General features: G+C 54.0%; 1 protein-coding gene across 1 annotated transcript; it reads right to left on the bottom strand.

Annotated features, from left to right (window-relative positions):
• Nucleotides 1–800: 800 nt before the first annotated feature.
• Nucleotides 801–8,446, bottom strand: LOC119095113 (lysophospholipid acyltransferase 7-like). The gene is made up of 8 exons (XM_037218000.1): nucleotides 8,427–8,446; nucleotides 7,620–7,743; nucleotides 7,020–7,185; nucleotides 6,359–6,510; nucleotides 5,699–5,907; nucleotides 4,466–4,648; nucleotides 3,833–3,971; nucleotides 801–1,854 (listed from the first exon to the last, which is right to left on the bottom strand). The coding sequence occupies exons 1-8, from the start codon at nucleotides 8,444–8,446 to the stop codon at nucleotides 1,636–1,638; spliced, it is 1,212 nt and encodes a 403-aa protein (XP_037073895.1). The 3' UTR covers nucleotides 801–1,635.
• Nucleotides 8,447–23,560: the final 15,114 nt, after the last annotated feature.

Below are 23,560 nucleotides of genomic sequence, written 5' to 3'. Positions count from 1 at the left end.
GACAAGTGAAAGGCGCGAGAGGCTATCGTCTGTTCGTGGCCCGACCAGACCTGAAGCCGCGAGATCAGACGGCAGCGCGGGCTGCCCGGGCCCAGCCGCCATCTCAAACCATCACTAAACTGCGCACATGACACTGACACGGCTGACACGACACTGACACGACAATGAACAGGCCTGGTCACAGTCGGCAGTCCGGGGTTTCCCAGCCGAGCCTGGTGCAGGCGGACGGGGCGAGGTCCCCCGCAGCGCGCGAGGGCATCGCCATCGCACGGCCCCGATTCGGTGGCGATTCGGCGAGCACGGGCCAATGAGGGGCACGCGAGCTGACTATGCTCCGTCCTGGTTCTATTCGGCACGGTAGACTGGCTGAACCGCGCTGCTATATTCATTCAGGATCGCTGGGTGTTCGCGAAAACAGACGATGCGTTTTGTAATGCGGCTGAAGCTGCTCCTATCGACCCCATAGCTGACATTGTGTCCACAGTAAGCAGGGCGCAACGGAACAGAAACCCACGTGGTGTCCATGCACCATAGAAAACACTCGTGGGATTGCGAATAGGGTACGGCAGCTGACCGCGGCGCCCACAGACATAGAATTCGGATCAGTTCACAGCTCGGTGCAGCCGCGGGTCTGTCTGGACGTCACGTCCCACGTCTCACGTCTCGCCGGTCGACGTGGCGGCTCCAGCGCTCGGTCTCACACCTCGCCGGTCGACGTGGCGGCCCCAGCGCTCGGTCTCACACCTCACCGGTCGACGTGGCGGCTCCAGCGCTCGGTCTCACACCTCGCCGGTCGACGTGGCGGCTCCAGCGCTCGGTATCACACCTCGCCGGTCGACGTGGCGGCTCCAGCGCTCGGTCTCACACCTCGTCGGTCGACGTGGCGACTCCAGCGCTCGGTCTCACACCTCGCCGGTCGACGTGGCGGCTCCAGCGCTCGGTCTCACACCTCGCCGGTCGACGTGGCGACTCCAGCGCTCGGTCTCACACCTCGCCGGTCGACGTGGTGGCTCCAGCACTCGGTCTCACACCTCACCGGCCGACGTGGCGACTCCAGCGCTCGGTCTCACACCTCGCCGGTTGACGTGGCGGCTCCAGCACTCGGTCTCACACCTCGTCGGTCGACGTGGCGGCTCCAGCGCTCGGTCTCACACCTCGCCGGCCGACGTGGTGGCTCCAGCGCTCGGTCTCACACCTCACCGGTCGTCGTGGCGCCTCCAGCGCTCGGTCTCACACCTCGCCGGTCGACGTGGCGGCTCCAGCACTCGGTCTCACACCTCGTCGGTCGACGTGGCGGCTCCAGCGCTCGGTCTCACACCTCGCCGGCCGACGTGGTGGCTCCAGCGCTCGGTCTCACACCTCACCGGTCGTCGTGGCGCCTCCAGCGCTCGGTCTCACACCTCGCCGGTCGACGTGGCGGCTCCAGCGCTCGGTCTCACACCTCGCCGGCCGACGTGGTGGCTCCAGCGCTTGGTGTCACGTCACCGGCCGATGTGGCGGCTCCAGCGCTCGGTCTCACACCTCGCCGGTCGACGTGGCGGCTCCAGCGCTCGGTCTCACACCTCGCCGGCCGACGTGGTGACTCCGGCGCTCGGTCCGGCCGGCGTGTGGCCGAGCGGCGGCGCCGCGGCCGGCTCAGTCGACCTTGCCGCGCTGCGAGCGGACCGGTCCGAACACCCAGGCCAGCCCCAGGCCGACGGCGTACAGGGCGGCGCCGCCCGCGTGGCCGCACCAGAACACCGAGCGCCAGTAGGCCAGCGTCGGCTCGGCGCCCAGCAGCAGGAAGCCCATGCTCAGGTAGCTGAACATGGAGACGCGCAGCAGCCAGGTGACGGCGTCGTACAGCCAGACGCGCTGTCGGCACCGGGCGGCCGTCAGTGCGGACCAGCGCGCGAGCATCCCGGGACGGACCGGCGCAGGGACCGGCACTGGCCAGCTCACGCAGCTGGCACCAGCACGGCGCTGTGACCAGCACAGCGGCGGCGCGGCCGGTCACGGCCTGGCTGAGCGGCCGACTTCCAACCGCATCGGGGAGCGAAATGGCGGCGTGGGATCGGAGCAATTGCCGAGTGCTTGGCATGCGTTATAACACGTCCAAGCACGCACATAGAAAACCACCATGCCGAAGGCATGTCCAGGTCCCGGAGCAAGCTCAGTGTGAACACAAGTTATGATAATGCACTCCACAAAGACTCCACTGTTACACCGTGGGCCGTGTTGCATTACGACGTCTGTGGTCAACTTAGCCCGAAGCCGTTGCCAGAGACGTCACATGCTGCAGGAGTGGCTCCCAGCAATACTATGTACCAAGGAAGCGGCTGCGAGACACCCCAATCGAAACGGGGGTCACCCCCAAAGTTCTCATCCCAGATCAGGGCGGCTCTGAGGGGCGGGGAGGGGGTTCGCCTAAGATCGCGGCCGCTATAAGGGCTCTCGCCTCAGACCGGAGTCACTCTCTAGACCCTAACCACCGACGAGAGGCGTTCCCACAGATCCCACCCGGGACAGGAGCCGCTCTCTGGCATCCCGCCGGAGACGAGAGGCACTCCCACAGGTCCTACCCGAGACAGGAGCCGCTTTCTGGCATCCCACCGGAGATGAGAGGCACTCCCACAGGTCCCACCCGAGACAGGAGCCGCTCTCTGGCATCCCACCAGAGACGAAAGGCACTCCCACAGATCCCACCCGAGACAGGAGCCGCTCTCTGGCATCCCACCGGAGATGAGAGGCGCTCCCACAGATCCCACCCGGGACAGGAGCCGCTCTCTGGCATCCCACCGGGGACGAGAGGCACTCCCATAGATCCCACCCGAGATAGGAGCCGCTCTCTGGCATCCCACCAGAGACGAGAGGCACTCCCACAGGTCCCACCCGAGACAGGAGCCGCTCTCTGGCATCCCACCGGAGATGAGAGGCGCTCCCACAGATCCCACCCGGGACAGGAGCCGCTCTCTGGTATCCCACCGGGGACGAGAGGCACTCCCATAGATCCCACCCGAGATAGGAGCCGCTCTCTGGCATCCCACCAGAGACGAGAGGCACTCCCACAGATCCCACCCGAGACAGGAGCCGCTCTCTGGCATCCCACCGGAGATGAGAGGCGCTCCCACAGATCCCACCCGGGACAGGAGCCGCTCTCTGGCATCCCACCGGGGACGAGAGGCACTCCCATAGATCCCACCCGAGATAGGAGCCGCTCTCTGGCATCCCACCAGAGACGAGAGGCACTCCCACAGGTCCCACCCGAGACAGGAGCCGCTCCTGGCATCCCACCGGAGATGAGAGGCACTCCCACAGATCCCACCCGAGACAGGAGCCGCTCTCTGGCATCCCACCAGAGACGAGAGGCACTCCCATAGATCCCACCCGAGACAGGAGCCGCTCTCTGGCATCCCACCGGAGATGAGAGGCACTCCCACAGGTCCCACCCGAGACAGGAGCCGCCCTCTGGCATCCCACCGGAGACGAGAGGCACTCCCATAGATCCCACCCGAGATAGGAGCCGCCCTCTGGCATCCCACCAGAGACGAGAGGCACTCCCATAGATCCCACCCGAGACAGGAGCCGCTCTCTGGCATCCCACCGGAGATGAGAGGCACTCCCACAGATCCCACCCGGGACAGGAGCCGCTCTCTGCATCCCACCAGAGACGAGAGGCACTCCCATAGATCCCACCCGAGACAGGAGCCGCTCTCTGCATCCCACCGGAGATGAGAGGCGCTCCCACAGATCCCACCCGGGACAGGAGCCGCTCTCTGCATCCCACCAGAGACGAGAGGCACTCCCATAGATCCCACCCGAGACAGGAGCCGCTTGCTCTGCGAGATCTTACCTGAGGCGACAGCCGCCGGCGCAGCAGACGGTCCCACACATCCTCGACGGCCATGTACAGGGGGCAGACCAGCAGCGACAGGTAGTACCCGGACCGGATGCCGTGCCAGAACGCCGACACCAGCATCGTCAGCGATGCCCTGGGGTCACGCCAGGCCCGGCCGGGGTCACAGGGCAGCGGGGTCAGTGGAGCGTGGGTCATTGCCAGTGACGCGTTGTAGGTAACTCAGGTTGAAATAGGTGTGGATAGGAAATAGGAAGATAATTACACGTCAAGAAATGGCATGTCGCTACTGATGCGATAGCATGCGAAATCGCAAGTTGAGTACATCAAGGGCAAGACATTTGTTCGATATGGACATAATCTCCAAACACAGGCGTAGGAACGGAGGGACGCGGGTGTCTCGGTATCCCCACTTCCCTGCTGCTCTCTGGTCCCTATCTCACAACGTATCTGTCTGTCCCTGCCCTACCTCCACTTCCATCTAAATCTAATACCTTGTTCGCCCTGCCCTGCCCTGCCATCATTCTCAGCTCTCCAGCCTCGCTCTGGCCGCCTCACCCGACCACCTTGTTCCCCCTGCCCCGACCTGCCACCATCCCCAGTTCTCCAGCCTCGCTCAGGCCGCCTCACCTGACGACCTTGGAGCCGGGCACGCTGCGGTACACCACCGTGTACAGCCAGTACTGCACCGTGGTGTTCCACTGCTTCAGCACGGACGTCATGGTCACGTCCAGCTCCACCCTGTCCTCCCGGATGTTGTGCACCGTCTCGAAGTCGTACCGGGCCGCCGCCAGCGCCGCGGGGTCCTCCATGCTGCCGGCGACCGGGCGCCGTCAGACGGCAGGCGTCACGTCACGTCACGGCACGGCACGGCAGGCGTCACGTCACGTCACGTCACGTCACGGCACGGCAGGCGTCACGTCACGTCACGTCACGTCACGTCACGTCACGCCACGTCACGGCACGGCACGGCAGGCGTCACGTCACGTCACGGCACGGCACGGCACGGCACGGCAGGCGTCACGTCACGTCACGTCACGTCACGGCACGGCACGGCAGGCGTCACGTCACGTCACGTCACGTCACGTCACGGCACGGCACGGCAGGCGTCACGTCACGTCACGTCACGTCACGGCACGGCACGGCAGGCGTCACGTCACGTCACGTCACGGCACGGCACGGCACGCGTCACGTCACGTCACGGCACGGCACGGCAGGCGTCACGTCACGTCACGTCACGTCACGGCACGGCAGGCGTCACGTCACGTCACGTCACGTCACGGCACGGCACGGCAGGCGTCACGTCACGTCACGTCACGTCACGTCACGGCACGGCACGGCAGGCGTCACGTCACGTCGCGTCACGGCACGGCACGGCGCGGCACGGCACGTCACGTCATGGCACGGCACGGCACGGCACGGCACGGCACGGCACGTCACGTCACGTCACGTCACGTCCCGTCACATCAGGTCAGGTCAAGTCACGTCATGGCACAGCACGGCACGTCACGGCACGTCGCGTCACGTGCCATGGAAGAAAGTGGGCCATAGAGAACATAGCCTTTCTATTGTTGTCTATAGAACAGAATCTTTCACAATTACAGAGTGGATCATGGAAAACATGGCCCTTTTATCGTGTCTATAGAAAAAAATCTATCACGATTACACGCATTAGTAATTATAGCAGCGCGAGCAGTGTCGACGTCAGCAACATGAGCAAAGCCGTCACAATCATCAGCGTCAAGACATCCGTCACCACCACTGGCACCTAATCCATACATCGATCGTTCTATACCGTACTACTTCGACATGATCCTTCAGCAAAGTACATCGCGTTACATAGTGTCAAGTGCATACACTCACAGCCGAAGCAGAGCCGCGTGTCGAGTCGGTCCCCGGCCGGGCCGGGCCTCGCTGGCCGCCGGGAACGCGCCCAGTCCGTGCGCCATGCACGCGAGCTCCGAGAGCACGAACCCGATGTACATGCGCATGCGGAAGTGTGCGAACACCGGATACATGTACCAGACGCGGTACCAGACGGGGCGGGCGGCCATGGCGTCCGAGCTGACGTACTGCCGGCGAGAGGCGGCAGGCGGGTCAGCGCGCACCGCCGCCGCGGCCCCACCGCGCACGCGCGCGCCGGCCGGGAGCCGCGGCGCGCGGCGCAGCACGCCAGGGCGAGGAGTGTCGCAGAAGCTGCCATCGCCGATGACAAGGGCGCTAAAATACGGTCTCTGGCAGTCGAGGCGCCCGCCAAACATCATCACTGTCATCACCACACACCCTCTCACCACACACAATCATCGCCCCGCACCATCACACCACACGACGGACCGCAAACGGACGGTCCAGACGGCAAGCCTGACAGCCGCCCCGCCGCATCAGATTGGCACCGCCTGCACCACTTGTGACTGTCCGACTAACGCAACCATTGCGACTGTCATTATGACTACCGCGCCGGTCAGCCGCAGCGCGCCGGCCGGAGCCGGAGCCGGAGCCGGAGCCGGAGCCGGGCCGCCTCACCTCGATGGCCCAGAGGTGACCCAGTAGGAGGAAGAGCGCCGCGTACAGCGGCAGCAGGCGGGCGCGCCGCAGCGCCGGCCGCCAGCAGTCGGCGAACGGCCAGAACGTGCCGGCCACACAGTGGCGATACGTCACGAACGTGTAGTACGGGCCTGCGGCACGGCAGACGCGCGTGTGGTGCGGCCTCGCAGCGCTGCGAACGCAGCTCGAGTGGACCACATGGAGAGCACACCCGTGCTTTAATGCAGATCTGCGGCACAGCCGACCCCCGTGCCACGGTGGGACACGTACGCTTTCGCCCCGAGGAACAAGGCAACAGAACAGATCTTGCTGGCTTTTCCGCACGTGCCTTGGTGACGGATTTGATAGCGATCTGGGGATGCGGGGGACTCGTGATATTTCATCGCCACGTGTCCCTGATGCGCACCCAGTCATCACGCGGGAGGGCCACAGGCGCGGCAATTTCATGGCTATCTGAAGCAACATTTGCTGCATCGTGGTTCTGTTGGATAACGCCAAAGTCTGTCGAAATCAGCGATGGTTAGAATGTGAACAGATACTGGGTCGCGGCGTTTGCACAAAACCAAACCGACGATGGCATTGCTTACAACGCGCAGAGAAGGCGGCAGACGACTATAACACGCTCGGACAGTGCGCCCACCAGTCATGATGCCCACGTAGAAGAACGTGTAGTACAGCTGGTCGGCGGCAGACGGCGCCACCGCCGTGAAGGTCATCTCAGCTCGGGCCTCGTCCGAGAGGTCGGGCCTCTTGGCCTCGCGGGCCAGCCGCCAGCTGTTGTGCACCTCGAAGGCCAGTCCCACCAGCTGGGGCACGCGCAGCGGCTCGGTTGGACGGAGGCAGTCCGCGCGCGTGTGACGGCACAAGGAAAGCGGCGCCACTCAGCAAGCCAATCGACATGCTCCAAAAATGTGCACTCGACGAAAAACACTGTCAATGTGTACGATATTTAGTGTTAGTTCCTTGCATTTGCCGAAACGTTTCTGGAAAGAATGCGCCAAGGGAGCGCACTCCATGACTAGTTGTTCGCTTCAGACTTTCATCACCATCGCCAGCCCAGGCGCGGCTACATTCCAACACTGAATACATCTTAGAATACCTGCACTGCTCATAATTCACTACACTACCCGACCGCAAACAACGGTGACATCAAAACCTCACAGAACAGCGGAGCGGGCAGGACCGGCATGACGCCAGACGAAGGGTCGGAAGTCCAGCCGAGCCCAGGCAGCTCACTCACCCGGAGACTGGTGAGCATCTGGACCAGGTTCAGGAGCGGCGACACAGGGTGGACGAAGGCGTCCAGCAGGCGCACAAACGCCAGGTAGCCAAAGCAGAAGCCGAAGCTGACCAGGTGGACATACCTGAAGAATGGACAAGTGGTTGGCAGATGTGCTGCTTTGCTACTGAAGGCTCTGCCTGAAACCTGCAGCTGTTCTTCAGCTGGCGTCAAAATAGTGGATCATGGAATAGTCAGCAAATGGAAGAATATGTATTAATACACCTTGTTAGACATCATACACATGGACATACATGCATACATGCCTACCAATACATATACAAACATTTCCATACACACACATGCAAAGATATACACAACTTAATGACACAACTAAAGTGCAGAGTCCCCCAGATTCATGTGGGCACTCAGAGAAAGCCAACTATGGTGAGTGGTGTGGATGCGTAGCTGCGGGTGAACAGATGAAGATTCCCACTTGATCAAAAGGATTGAGTCACCAGTGACTAGGGTGAGTTCTTTTAGACAGTAGACAGCTTAAGCAGTCAGATGTGACCAGAGAGAGACCCGTCACAATGAACAGTCACAGATGAGCGCCCGCGGGTAAACAGTCATTGCAGGCGGCAAGTCAGAGGCGAGTAGCCAGCTCATGTGTGGCTAACCAGCCACAGCTGCTGGTTCACCTCTAGCTGACCAGCTGCAGCTGCCATCTCACCTGTGGTTGACCAGCTACAAAGCAGGCTCCCCTGTGGCTGACCAGCCACAGCCACTGTCTGACCTGTGGCTGACCAGCTGCAGCCACCATCTCACCTGTGGCTGACCAGCTGCATTCACCATCTCACCTGTGGCTGACCAGCTGCAGCCACCATCTCACCTGTGGCTGACCAGCCGCAGCAGCAGCACGTTGCCGAGCGCCGCCACCACCGGGTGCAGGGCGCCTTCGCGGCAGGTGAGCGCCAGCAGCGTCAGGCCGAACAGGGCCCCGAGCCGGCGCCGCACGTCGGCGGAGGGCAGCCGGCGAAAGAGCGGCCCGGCTGCCGCCGTCACCGCCAGCCAGCTCACGTAGGCAGCGTCCGGCGACCAGAGCACCTCTGGCCACCACATGGTGGTGCTGCCCCCAGCCGGCCTTGGCAAGCTCGCTGGGAAGGCGCAAACTGTCAGGTGGGCCGGGTCAGGACCGTAATTTCATGCAGAGGATGCTGAATGGTTGTTCAAAGTTTGGTGCTGTGTGATGTGATGTGAAACAACACATCTACTGATCACAGACCAGTGATCAAGGACCTAAGGCTCAGTTCAGCAAGGCTGGAGTGGGTCACAGGCAGCATATCATGTGACACAGCATAATCTGATACCCTCACAATGGTTGTGATCTGTGGTTGGCAACACAAGAAACATGCTGCAACAGGACTGGTGCACATAAACATTCACAACATAAGCTGTTTTAAACATGAGGAGGTGCCAAAATATCTTGTATCTTCCAGGTCCTCTCCATGCCCCTTTCCCTGAGCAACATTTGAAAACAATGCAAGACATGCTAAAAAATTGTCATGTCCATAAAAGTACTTGCATCAATACCTGTCAGTTATATACTGGCTGACTAATATCCCAATTCTATCAAAATCTCAATGTTATATAACACCAATCCTTCCCACATTGCTGGGTATCCCACCTTTTCCCCACTATCTAGTTCACACCAATCAACATCTAAATGACTTTATTTCTGTCAATATGCCAACCCTACCTCCTTAATGATCATTCCAATTAGGGGTATGGTGTACTATTGTCCGCTCTCACAGCCCGACCAAACACTAAGTCAGGTGTTTCCGTGAGTATTTGCCCAACACCTCCAAATAACAACAATAGCAATCATATAATGTGGGAGGCAACCCAACATATCATGCCCCTGTCACCACCCCAGGCCAACTCTCTGATGTGACTCCCACCTGCCTGGCACGTAGGCGCCCTAAACAACCGCCATATGCCACATGTAGCCACAAATTTTTTAGTTGGGGATTGCACAAATGTTAAAGGGCCTCCCACATTACATAGGGACTTCCTACAGGGGCCTCCTGGGCAGTGTTATGTTCAAAAGGGGGGGGGGGGGGCTACCAAGGGCATGTGCTCCTTTGTCAAACTGTTTACTTCATCATATCCATGTTAAGTTTGTCAACAATTAAAAACACACAATTGGAGCCTTCTAACCATCCACCAAACAATTCAAATGACGAACACTGCCTCCTGATGCAAAGAAGGGCCTCCTATACCAGAACGGCATGCCACCCCATTCATGAAGGGGTCTTCACATCTAGCTGAGGGGCCTAGATATCACAAAACAGGGCATCCTGATGCAGAGCTGCAGCCATCTAAGGCACAAAATGGGGCCTCATACTCCAGAAACGAGGCCTCCTAAATATAGAGGGCGCTTCCTAACCCAGTGCAGAGCATCCCAGTTCACTACAAGGGATTCCCGAGCCAGCAGTTGCCTCCTTAAAACAACAATGGACCTCCTGACATACATAAAACAGGTCTCTTGCTGTAGAACAAGTTCTCCCGAGCCTAACTACTGTCTAGCCCGGCTATGGGACCTCCTTTACCTGGACTCGTGTAACCCAAGAGGGTGCTTCCCAAGCAGACGTCTTACTTTTCTGGTATCAAAAAATGGGCCCTAATCATACCATTTCTTGATATCTGGACGATATGTTATTTCAAGAGTAGTGCGTCGGAAAAGCATGCTGCTCATACCGCAAGTCCGTTCATTTGCTGGTATAAATCTGAAATGCGATCGCCCGTCCCTGGGCCCCCATCCTCACCGGCAGTGCTGTTGATATTTGCGGCAGGTCTTCTTGAGGAAGTGTGACTAGCGCATATACGTGCCAGCTGTTGATGACGTCATTGTCGAGCGAACTGGGTTTCTGTACCCCTTATCGTGTGGTATCTGAATTGAACACGCAGGCGTCACATTTTCAGTTGTCTGTTTGATCGGGTGGCCGGCCCGGCCCCGCCTCTCATAACCTGCGGCGTGGACGCCCGGCCGAGGTCGGCCGAGCAGAGGCGGTGCCAGGCACCGCGTTGTGACATCCGCCATCTCGGATTCTTACAAGTTCATGAAGCGCCTGAGCAAAACACAACAACTGCAAAGGAACAACGCACCCAGCCTCCATAACAAACGTGACATGCTACCCGGTGCAATGCAACATTAAACACGTGAGAACACCGCACCCTGCCCGGCTGACGCAACGTTTCCTGCTGGCGCGGGATGTAACGCGATACCCGCGGGGGATCACCAGAGGCTGGTCGCGCGTTCACCGAAGCATCGGTCGCTTCTGGGTCCGATTGGCTGACAATGTGTGGTGGTACCTTAACTTCAGTTACATCTAGGCGAGGACGCATATGGTCCAGATAGCGAAAACAGATTATCCATCTCTACCATGTTCTCAAAATTATTCGGAATTCTCCCTCGCTTCGCAAAATTATCGGGGACAATTTTCCGCGTCAGAATTGCCGAATATCATTCCGGGAGATTTTCCAACATTCCGGATAATTTTCCAAGATTTTCTGCGGCCCGAACGCGTCCAAATGAACGAGTTTCGCCACAATGTCTGTCATGATGCAACTTCAGAATTTTTCCCCTTTCCTGAGGTGGACAACCAGGCAAGATCGCCACGGAAGGCGGCGATCCTGGACATCCAGCTCAGACAATCGATATTTACACGGCCGAAAAGACGGCGACAGCGCGTCGCTGGTTGTCGGCCAGCTATTTCTGACATGCTGCACCACGACTGGCGGGAAAGAATCACGAGAGGTCCAGTGGCGAATCTGATCTGCTATAACTGGAGGGGTATCCAGGAACCCCATCAGACGGACCGTCTCAGCAGGCATGGGGCGCGATGGGCTAGCCGGCCGGCACCGAAAACGGCCGGCCGGCCGGATAGGTATGGGGCTTTTAATTCCTGCCATCACTGCTAAGCCTTCTTTGTTAGCCTGACGATAGTGCTTCTCGGTTTGATTCAGCGAACGCAAGTAAAAAGCCACCGGCCGCTTCCCTGCCTCGTTTGCCGGCTAGGAACACAGCTCAGCCCGGCTAAGCTAGCGTCACAGGCCAAAGTGAGCCAGGACGGACGGATTCGTGAGAAGACGCTTTGCATCCTCAAATGCCTTCTGCGGTCGTCCATTGCCACGGTGGTTCTTCTGGGGTAATACCTACAACGGTGAGAGCGTGGTTGCCAGCCTGTGCAAAAATTTGCCATAGTTGTTGGTTAGCCCCAACTAGCAACAAAGTTCGGGGCACCTCGCGGCTCTGGAGCACCCATTATGGCCGCGACCTTATCATCCGTGGTCTCCACACCTCTCCCACTGACTTCGTGACCCAAGTATGTCACACTTTCGATCCGAAAGCAATATTTTCTTCTGTTTGCCTTGAGACCTGCATCACTCAGCCGGCGCAAAACATGACGCAACGCCACATCGTGACTTTCCAGCGTCTTGCCCGCTACTACCACGTCATCCAAGAACACGCAGACGCCAGCCATGTCTGTTAACAGCGTGCCCACAGTTCTCTGAAATGGAGACGGCGCTGAGGCGTTGCCGAGGCTTAGGTGCTTGGGCTGCGGCAGACCTTTCGACGCGTTTGACGCCAAGTACTCACATGACTTTTCATCCAGCCGTCTGATCGTAAGCGGGTTTTATGACAAGCTTAGAGAACACTGCCCCCAGCTAATCCGGATAGCAGCTCTTCGACACACGGTAACGGATGTGCTCAACTTTGGCGACCGTGTTCACCTTGAACCTGTGGTCGCCACGCAAGCGAATCTTGCCCTGGGGTTTGGGTACGGCAACTTAAGGAGCCACCCAACTACTGTACTCCACGGGCCCGCAAAGCCCGTGCTGGTTCTGTTTGTTCAGCCTCACTTCCACCTAGTCGCAGTAGGCCAGTGGAACATTGCGAGCCTTGGAGAAAGTCGGTTTTATGTTCGGGTCCACAGAAATGCTTACCTCTGCTCCCTGGTAACGGCCTAAACCCCCGCTGAAAACTTCTGGAAACTTGGTCAAGACGTTCTCGGTCTGACAGTGACTTGTCAGCCAACATATGAACACCCAATCAGGCTTCAAATGTGACCCCCAGTTACGACCAAACAGAAACGGGCCCTCGCCCTTGACCACAATCAACGGCAGCTGTGCGCGCTGCTTCCGATAACAGACATCAACCATCATCTAGCCGCACAACAACACTTCCCCGTTAAAGTTTTAAGAGTTTTGTCACCTGGCTTAATGTCGAATTCACTCAGCGGTCATACGAGCTTAAACTCCTGCTCAGATCAAACGGACAGCTCCGCCCCCGTGTCCAACTCCGTCTGTATAAGCTGACCGTCAAGCACCACGTTAACCATCAAAGGCGGTTTACGATCACCACCCGCCTGGACTGGCCGAGCTCTAAACAGGGAATACGGATCTCTCTCACCACCACGATTGTCCGCACCGTCGGCAGGGTGCCCCTCAGCAGCCGCGGCAGCAGCAGACTGCAACAGCTCCTCTTCCTCCATCACTTTCCTGATGCGGTGAAGGCCGGCCCGACGGCTGCAGGCCACTCTCGCATGGCCGGAGGCGCCGCACTAGAAACAGCTCCGCGAGAGGAACGGACAAGCCGTCGAGAGGCGTCGCCGGCAAGGTAAATGCATTCAATTTTTAACATACATTGCATATGTGACCGAAATTCCGTTAAAATTTCAACGAAAGCGGAATGTGGTACTACGTAGGTAAATGTAGAGGAGTCCATCCGGTGGTATACATTAAGCTTATGTTATCTCTTAATGAGGTGCAAGCAGTGACGTGTAACATTTCCTAAAGAATCTATCCGACTGTAGCGGTGGACCATGCCCCGGGACAGTGAGTCAGCATGTAAGGCGAGTGGGGCGATGACTCATGTCTGAGTGAGGGGAACAATCACGGCTCGGGGCGGTGCGTCACGGTGGCGCCGGCCAGTCGCTCGCAGATCGTGTTGCGGGTATGAGCCTTGGAAGCAGTATAACAGGTGCGGGCGCGTAGGTTGAGTCTCTCCCTGTCGGCGTCGTGTGCGGCAGTTAACCGCTGCATGTAAGGCAGTCCGTCCGAGAATTCTTTTAATCATCGAATGCATCGACACTTCGTAAAACCTGTTGCCCATATCACGTGGACACCAATGGGGTTTCCCAACCCGCAGTCCTCTAGTCCACACCAACCCGTCACCCATTCCTATTCAGTTCTACCTACGCCCTACCTACCCGTTTGATTGTTTTCCTGTACGTAACCTCTACATTATGGGACAGATATAGGAAAGCTTCCGCCCATCCTGATAGCTCACTTGGTTTTAGCTCCACCTTTTGACTCGTTCATCAGCGGCGAGTTGGGCTTGAGTCACTTTAAGCATGTGCCGTTTGCCTCTAACTGGGATGTCCTGTGGCATGTGGCAGCAGCGGCGCTTAAGTTCTGGTGACGTCGGAGGACAGGACTGAGCATGCCGAGTGTTGCGGCACGTACAATTTTTTCCGCATGTACGTTTCAAGTACGCTTCAAGCATGTATGTTCCACAGCCTTGGAAAGCTCTTTGGTAGGAGAAATGGAATGACAGGAAGGACATGCATTGCTTTATGAAGGAAAGTCGCAACTGCAGTGAACTATTCAACATGACGAAGCCGAAGACAGCAGCTCAAAATCGCATGAAGCTGGAGCTATCAAGGGTGCAGGCGGTTTTCATCCTATCCTACCTACCTACCTACCTACCTACCTACCTACCTACCTACCTACCTACCTACCTACCTACCTACCTACCTACCTACCTACCTACCTACCTACCTACCTACCTACCTACCTACCTACCTACCTACCTACCTACCCACCTACCTACCTACCTACCTACCTACCTACCTACCTACCTACCTACCTACCTACATACCTACCTACCTACCTACCTACCTACCTACCTACATACATATACTATCCTATTACCGACCTATCGGGGGTAGGTCGGGTTTTAAGCTAGGCCCATAATTCGAACAACACTCAGAGTCAAAGTCAAATTGGGATCTTAGAAATGACACAAGTCCAAGCCGAACTCGAAGCCATTGAAGAAAAACTGCGGATCGGCAAAGCCGAAGCTGGAGCCGGGCTCATCCCCATGCATTCCCCGATTCCACATAACCCGACGTTGCAAATCGCACGTGATTGTTGATCGTAATCTAAAGCGCGTGCATGGCGCGGAGCATTCGGTTGCTGTCACTTTAGGTACAACGCCTCAATACCACCTAGTTACCAGGAAGATTTGGAAGCACTTTATGGCGAAAAGAAAACCTATGTAAGCACAAAAAACTTAACAACCTCTCAAAACGCAAGTGCGACAAGTGATACAAGGTTTGCAATTTATAACAAGCTTGGCATGACCCAAGTGCTGAATCCAACGTTTTCCGTCACGATTGTTACAGATCTACGCACAAGGAAGGGTTCCATCCAATCGTCGTACAGCCCCTACACCTTAATTACGGGGGCTGCACGGAACGAGGCGGGGGGAGGGGGGGGGGGAGGAGCACATCTAGGGGATGCACAGACAACCAGCGTGCCAGCCTGGTTGTCTGTACACATACCAAACATGGTCTTCTGCAAGAGATAGAAGGCAGCGGGTTTGAATGAAATAGATACTTGCGTTAAGCCTGACATTCTCCAATTATATTTCAAATCAAAGTTTAAACATCATTTTCGATGTGTCGTTCACGTGACAGCATACGTTAATGTTTATTTCGATGATTGCGTTCGTGTCTACTTGGAGGTCAAGACAGCCACACTATGTATGGTCTTGCATGCCAATTGCAGTTTTTGCTTAATGCGTTAAAGGGAATAGGCCATCTTTTTTGTACTTTTCTCCCATAGTAAGATTAGATGCATCCCACTTGCTTGGTTGCGCTAGATTTCTTGAATCCCTCCCGAATAGCTAGGAATGCTGGATTGAAGCATCCCCTCCGGCATCCCCTCCGCAACGGTAGGAATGCTATTGAGCTCTCTGCTCATCACCACGCAGGTAATGCAACTTATTTCCTTTTCTTTTCCAAAGGTTGTCTCACGTAATGTCCACAGTGTGCTAGTTGGCCAAAATGCTTGTGCGGATAGTCACGTCAGAGCTAAAAACGCTTAAAATTATAAAGCAAATGTTGAGAAATTAAGCTAAAAGAAAACAGCTTAAGGTCTGTTAAGGTCTAAAACAGCTTAAGGTCTAATAAGGTCGTTATCACACGAAATCAACGGTTTCGCTGCTCCGTGGATGACCGCTGACTGCTGCACCGCTCTCTGGTGACGTGATAACGCCCAGCACCGGCCGCCTCTGGACTGATATCTATCTTAAGTACCTTCGTGACGCCAGAGCTGCAAGGCACGACGATAAAGGTCAAGGGACAGAGGCGCAGCAGCAAGACCGTGGACGGCGCCGCACGCCGTCGGGCTCCAGGCATGGGTCACCCTATGGACGCTCAACCGAGTTTGGCCTGCCTAAGCATGGCCAAGCCCCTGGCCAGCCCATCCCGAATAATCCGCGTCTTGTTTGATCCTGTCATTACGCCGCGAGCATACGGACGGCGCGTGACTGACGGATGTAGCTGGCTAGCAGGCCAAGGTGTATCATGCAACTTCTACCAGTCATTTATAAATAGTGCACAATTATGGGAGAGGTGCACCCTTGCCTGTCACGATCAGCATGTGTAGCTGTTACGATCAGCATGTGTACCTGTCCAGGTGACATGAGCGGGCCAGGAGGGCTGGGGTTGACTGCGGTCCCAGCAGGTGACGTGAGCAGGCCAGGAGGGCTGGGGTTGACTGCGGTCCCAGCAGGTGACGTGAGCAGGCCAGGAGGGCTGGGGTTGACTGCACCCACAGCAGGTGACATGAGCGGGTCAGGAGGGCTGGGGTTGACGCCGGCCGCAGCAGGTGACGTGAGCAGGCCAAGAGGGCTGGAGTTGACTCCGGCCGCAGCAGGTGACATGAGCGGGTCAGGAGGGCTGGGGTTGACTGCACCCACAGCAGGTGCTACGGCACTTAGGGAGTGTCAACCAAACGGGTTTGGCTTTTGATGGACAACTTATAACGCGGAGTGTCCTAAAAATCCGGAATATTCCGGAAATACCGAGAAAGCATGACAAGAAGCACGGCAGGGGTCCTAGAAAAAAGCATGGGCTTTTCAGCATAATGAGCTTAAAGTTCTTGTGCTAGGTATTATTGGGCGCCAGGATGCGAGAACCTGAATTCCTGGGACGTCCATGAGGCTCGAGCAATGTTTGTGGTGGCGTGCAATCATGACAATTAGACTTCTAGTCCGATTCTCGGTATAGGTTATCGCAGCCTTCCGGCTTACCCGTCTGTGTTTCGTGCATAAACAGCGTCTTTTATTAAATTGTCTACACCTATGCAAAATTTGGCGCCGGTACGCCGCGCCGTTCGGAAGCCATTCCGGAAAAAACTTAGGAGTGTGGGGGGGGGGGGGGGCGGTCAATTTGACCCCTCCACCCGAGCGGGTGTCAAGGATCATTACGACGTAGGTCCTGCGTCGCAGTAACCTCGGCATGTGAGAGGAAGGTCCTGGGGAACGACATAAATCACTCACTGTATTGGTTCCAATACAACCAACACAATGGCGATATGTACTTTCATACAAACCAGGTTAGTCAGAAGGGAAAGCTGATTCTTATGGCCAGTCGGAGGGACGCAGATTCATATGTTCAAGATCACAGATTGATCAGATATCATGTGGTTGCCAATGATCAGGGGTGGTAAAGATTATCTTGTATCGCCAACCGAATTTCTGCGACCAAAATTGTCGCCAGCAGCTTAACGCGGTCCACATGTATGACAAGAAATGACAATGACGTACAGGCCCAGCAGCGTAATTAGAATTCGACGCATCACCGAGGGCTTCTTTTGCCACCACAGTTTGCAGCATCATACACAGAACCGAAACGTTCATTTATACAATATCATTCAACTAACACCAGGACATCTGCTGTTGCGAAGAATGCAGGCACACCGACTCTACGGCGTGGCACAGTGTTGCGGGTGGTGGTGTTGCTGGCAGTGGTGGTTTTGCTGGGGGTGATGGTGGTGGGGGTGGTGTTGCTGGCAGTGGTGGTGGTAGTGGTAGTGGTGGTGGTGGTGGTGGTGTTGCTGGCGGTGATGGTGTTGCTGGCGGTGATGGTGTTGCTGGAGGTGGTGGTATTGCTGGTGGTGGTGTTGCTGGTTGTAGTGTTGCTGGCAGTGGTGGTTTTACTGGAGTTGATGGTGCTGGGGATGGTGTTGCTGGCGGTGGTGGTGGTGGTGGTGGTGGTGATGGTGGTGGTGTTGCTGGCGGTGGTGTTGCTGGCGGTGATGGTGTTGGTGGTGGTGGTGTTGCTGGCGGTGGTGGTTTTGCTGTGTTTGCAGCACGAGTCATCTCTGGGCGTTGGAAATATGATCATGTGAGCGATGTTTTACGAGATCTCGAGTGGATGTCTGCTGACAACATGTTCTTATATCATACACTGACACTTCTGAAACGTATCCTGGAAAGATCCTAGCCGGAGTCGCCATGTGATCACCTTATCCATAGACGCCATGTTCACCATCGCACAACGGGGCAGTATGATATGTTACATGTGCCGGTGATCAGATCCGAATCGGGAAAGCGGCGTTTTGTTTACTCCACCGTGACCGCCTACAACGCACTACCGCAAAATATCCGCGAGCTGGGCCTTCCACAGTTAAAACGCGAGTCGCGTAGTTATATCCTGCAGCGGCAGATCAGTAACGGATAGCGACGCCTACTTCAAATGACTAGCGAATGAGAGAGTGCGTTCTGCGTATGCGTGCCTCCGTGTGTACGTGTTTGCGCGAACCTCCCTGACCTGCAGTGTTTTGTTTCCATGACACGGGCTCTGTAATAGCCACATTATGAGTGAAGTGAGCTTATGACGTATTATAAATAAATAAATAAGTAAACCAGCTGGTCGCCGTGATATCCGCAAACCATGCTCACGAACGCGAGATATGAACGCCCTGATCATGAAATTTTTTATCGGGCCTGACCGCAACATGGCTTATAGAATGGTAGGATTTGGATGGCATTAATATGACGTTATAAATGGCAAGGTGATCTTTAAACACTCTCCCGGAAACATTTTCCTCATTTTCGCGGGCGCATAGCTCAGAAACCAGGGGGGCTTAGATCGTAAGAATGCCAAGATTGTGAACAGCACCGCAAGGACTTCAAGATGGCTATCTCAGTTCAAAGCCCCATAGAACTGCGGAATGCTTCGTTCGACAGTGGTAGCCTGATAGTGTACGCTTGATGCGAGTCTGTCTGCATAGTTAGGCTCACATGATGTACACCTGTGCAGGCAATTGGTTACTAGAGAGCTGCATCCCGGTGTTGAATTGATGATACCCCCGCTGCATGGCACGTATCTGTGAATATCACCTTGTGAGGGATATAATCAGAGTTCACTCAAGGAGCCGATCACTTCTTTTGGGCCAAAACTACTGCTAAGGGTGACCATATTGTCGGTGTGGGGTTGGCGCCTTCTGAACGTCGCTCAAAGCCCATCATGTTGTCCCACCCATCACATTCAATTAATCTGCAAGCTAACAGTGATGTCGGTTGTTTTCAATATTTGGATGCCCAGAAAGTGTTTAACTATGAAAAGCATGGGGTTGATGTCAGATTTAAAAATGGGATGTCTTCAGGCTTTATGTGCGGGCATGAAATGCCTACCCATGTTTTCATCAAATGACCTGTACTAGATTTCTTTAAAGGGAATGTTTTACACTTGAAGACATTGAAGCAACCATCATATGTGATGAAACAAGCTCACTTATAACCATAGGTATGCTTTTAAGTAAGGAAAGACTGCTCTAGACAGCACAAGTATATGTTAAGTAAATATGTTCCTCAATGTCATAGTTTGATCAACGTCATCGTACCTTGCACAACGATGAAAGCCAATTGGCGGCAGCTGCATTTGGAAATCGCGCTTACTAACGCCAATTATGAACTCGACAAATGTATTTTGTTGGCTTAGATCACCGCATGGTTTATGGAATGACAGGATTTGAGTGTCGTTATTATGAAATCATGAATGTCAAAGTGACGTTGAAATACTCTTCCCGATATACCTTTTCCCATTTTTGCGGGTGTGTAGCTCAGAAACTAGATGGGCTCAGATCTTAAGAATGGCAGGATTGTGAACAGCACCGAAAGATCCTCAAGATGGCTAGTTTAGTTCAACATCCCATACAAATGTGGAACACTCCCTTCAGTACATCACGTTTGCTTCCATTGTCAGAATAATCAGATGAAGCCTACACAAGTAAAAATAGCTGCATGATGAAAAGTAGTACGTTGGTCTTGACTAGATCTTGCAACTTGCAAGAAATTATGTGATCCCAGGTGAAAATAGGCTACGGTTCAAATTTCCCTGAAAATGGAACGCGTGCAGTTCCTAGCTGCTATGTGAGATACCATGGCCCGCACTGACACGAAGTTAAGAGAGGTGTGTTCCTTTCTTAATCAGGAGTACAGTGGTGTGTAGCTTCAGGTGCTTTTAACATCGATTTATTACGTAGGGCTCCGTTGATATAACAGCGTGGCCCCGCCGCTCGCACCTCTCGTTGGTCGCCGAGCAGTGTTTCCAAAAAACATCGCTTCTCAAAAACAGGAAAGCTTCGTACAAGTTTTTGGTGTCGAAGTGCGCACCACAGATACCTCTGAGAGTGTCGTCTGGGGCATTCATTGCGCGTGTTTCGGTGAGAAAAAATATGCGTCTGGCATTTCTGCTTTCTGAGGAGCTACTGACTTCTAGGAACACTGCACGGCGACATATGGCTGACGCGGGCGACAGGTAGGAACCGATGGTGCGCGTGACACCGTTACCTTGGCGGATGGCTACATAATTGATTGATTCATGCAACTGATTTCCCAGCTAATAGTGATGTTGGATGTATTTGATGCCTTGTAGCCCGACAATGTTTACCTATGAATACCATGGGGAGGATTTCAGAGTTTAAAGGTGGGGTCCAGGCTTTCAGGGACTGACTCCTTAAAGGGAGTGTTCCATCTTTATATGGGGTTTTGAACTGAAATAGTCATCTTGAGAACCTTTTGATGCAGTTCATACCCATGCCCTTTAAGACCTAAAATTATTTGGTTCCTGGGTTACACGCCCGCAAAAATGGGAAAACGTTTGTTGAGAGGCTACTACAAAGTCACCTTGGCGTTGGTGTCGTCATACAGACGTTATAGATCGCCGTTATATTACAGGCTGTTTTCTGTTTATGGTCAAAACAGTGTGGCCACTGATACATTCGCAAAAACGGTGATGCGGCAAGTATGATACAATCCGTAGAAGATGATAAGCTGTTAAAAAAATTTCGCTGCTGAATGCGTGTCGCGAACGTAAGCGTGAGCACTTTCGGGTTGTGCGGCACTACTCGCCAATGAGGATTTTTCCTTATTTCCAGGCCATATGTCAATATTATAGAAAAGAACGCCAGCGTCTGCAAAAAAAGTATGGCGCCGAAAAAAAAACGACACTCTGCCGAATGTTATAAAAAGGAACACGCGGCAGCAAATCTGACTTTTTTCTCCTGCTGGCGTTTTTCTTCTACTACTGACGTCTGTACGTTACAGACAGCTCGACTGACGCCTTGTGCACCGGAGCATAGAAAATTGCACCGGTTTATGGGTTTGCAAGTTATTATAAAACCGGGAAAATAATACATCTATTTTATATTCATACTTTACTAAATAGTTAGCACACATCGTACGGCAAACGTAAATTTTGAACATAAGAAATTAACATAAAAAACTTTTTAAAAGATTGGCAAAAACAAAACAAAAACAGTGTGATCACTGGCGATGCGTGCCAGTGGCTTGTATTGATCTTGATGTGATGGAGAGTGTGCGTGCGAGGTTTGTACTTCTGAGAGGGAATTTGGTATTATTTGAATCTATCGACTCCCAATAAAATGTGATATATTTATACCTGCCTCTATCTGTAGGTTTGCGTTTGAACATGACAAGGTAGCGATGTTGGCAAACTGAAAGAAACACTAACGCCCATGGTGCAGGGGTGTTCAAAGGCAATCTTATTCTTCTATATGATGTGGCCAACATTTTGGACCTATTGAGGCATTACAGCATGTAATTAGCCCATTGCCTGTCATTACATTAGCAATTCATTCCGGCAGTACTGACAGGTCCGCACAGCTCATTAATGCACATGCTTGGTATAAGCTCGCATGATACGGCTTCGCAAAATCGTCTCTCCCTAAAGAATTCTGAAAATACTGTGTTGTATTATTATGGATGCACATACTATGGTCTTCAAAAATGTTGTATACAGGCAAGCATTGCTTGTGAATCACCAGGGCCATAGTCACTGCAGCTGTACGAGATGCTGGGTGCTGAGAAAGGTGGAAGGTACTGTTGTTAGTTTCTTGGATAGCACTTTATAACATTTTATCACAAGCCTTGTGTGCACTGGCAGCTTCATCCCTTCCTTGCACTTCGTCCATTTAACCATAACTACATGCACTTGTCAAGCCTCTAGCCTCGTGCAAGGTCCGCAGGTTTGCAGTGTCATTTCACTTCATGTAATATTTTCTTGTTATGCCTGTGTTGTTACTTGGGTGAACAATATTTTTGGGTGAAGCAGCCTGATGACGTAATGGGGCGCATTTTTACAAACTTTGAAATTTTGCTAATTAGGGTCGCTTTTGAACCTTGAAAGCTTACCAATAGTTACAAGTGGTCTCTTCCCCATAATACTGAATGCTTATCTCAATATCTTCAAATGTGCAATGTGTCGCGACACTATAATGGCTTCTGTCACGGTGTAACAACTTGGCTTAAACTGGCGGATGGTGCTTAGGTAGATCCTGTTGGTTATAAGTCATTTATTTACTTAAGTTGTTCGGTGCATTTGTGAGGAACATTATTCACACAGATAAGGCAGTAGTAATAACCTTATCCCTTGGAAAAGAACAGACGAATGACGGTATAGATGGGTCAATATTTCGATGAAGGCATGTTGCCAAAATATCAACGCATCCATATCTCTATTCTGCTGCTTTTTCTCCGAAGAATAAGGCTATTCCTACTGTCTTTTCATCTATTTACTCAATATCGTCAGCACTATGCTTGTTTTCTGCGCATTTCAAATACTTTATCAAAGGTGACACTCCAGTATGGTCTCTTTCTGAGAATACGCGAGTCTTTTTCATAACAGAGCATGTTGTGCTTTGTTATCGGGCCCATGATCTTAACGTCCGGCAGATTGCTTTCGTCGCAGCCTTAAACTTACACGATGAATACAAACACACAACGTCAGAATCGTTCATTCCCAGAAGTAGACACCACGGTGGCCTTAATACAGAAAATCTGGAAAATCCAGCGAACTCGTCGTTACGTTTTTTGTTTGTCGCCGACTGATACGGGCCACAGAACCGGACGGCAAAGTGATTGGCCGCTGTACGTTTCAAGGTAAACGGATTAATGCAATCCTGTTTTCTGAGGCCTACAAGCGCTTCATGAACTTTATGCACATGGCACCGATGAGACTAGGATCTACCGGGGCGAAACTCACGCCGCCACGTAAGCTACATTAGAGACGACCAACGTTCTTGTTCGTGGAAGAGAAGGTCGATAGCTGAGACGCCGACGTACAAACTCCGACATGCAAACGGCATTGGGCCTTTCGATGCCTGGCTTCAGTTTTCAGCAAAAAAACTAAACATCAAAATAAAACGAAGACAATCGTGTCCCTCGAAATCAGGAGGGTAGGCCATTTATGATGTTTTTTTAAGTAGGGGGCCTCTCACCAGGAGGAGACTCCTTGTTAACCCTGCGCCGCTCCCCGCTCACCAAGACTCTGGCTGTGCACCTGCATGGGTGAGCTCATTAA

The sequence above is a fragment of the Pollicipes pollicipes genome, unplaced genomic scaffold (genome assembly GCF_011947565.3).
Source record: "Pollicipes pollicipes isolate AB1234 unplaced genomic scaffold, Ppol_2.1 Scaffold_4219;HRSCAF=4965_pilon_pilon_pilon, whole genome shotgun sequence".
NCBI classification, from domain to species: domain Eukaryota; kingdom Metazoa; phylum Arthropoda; class Thecostraca; order Pollicipedomorpha; family Pollicipedidae; genus Pollicipes; species Pollicipes pollicipes.
The sequence above is the reverse complement of the archived record's forward strand: the minus strand, read 5'-3'. Positions and strand labels throughout refer to the sequence as shown.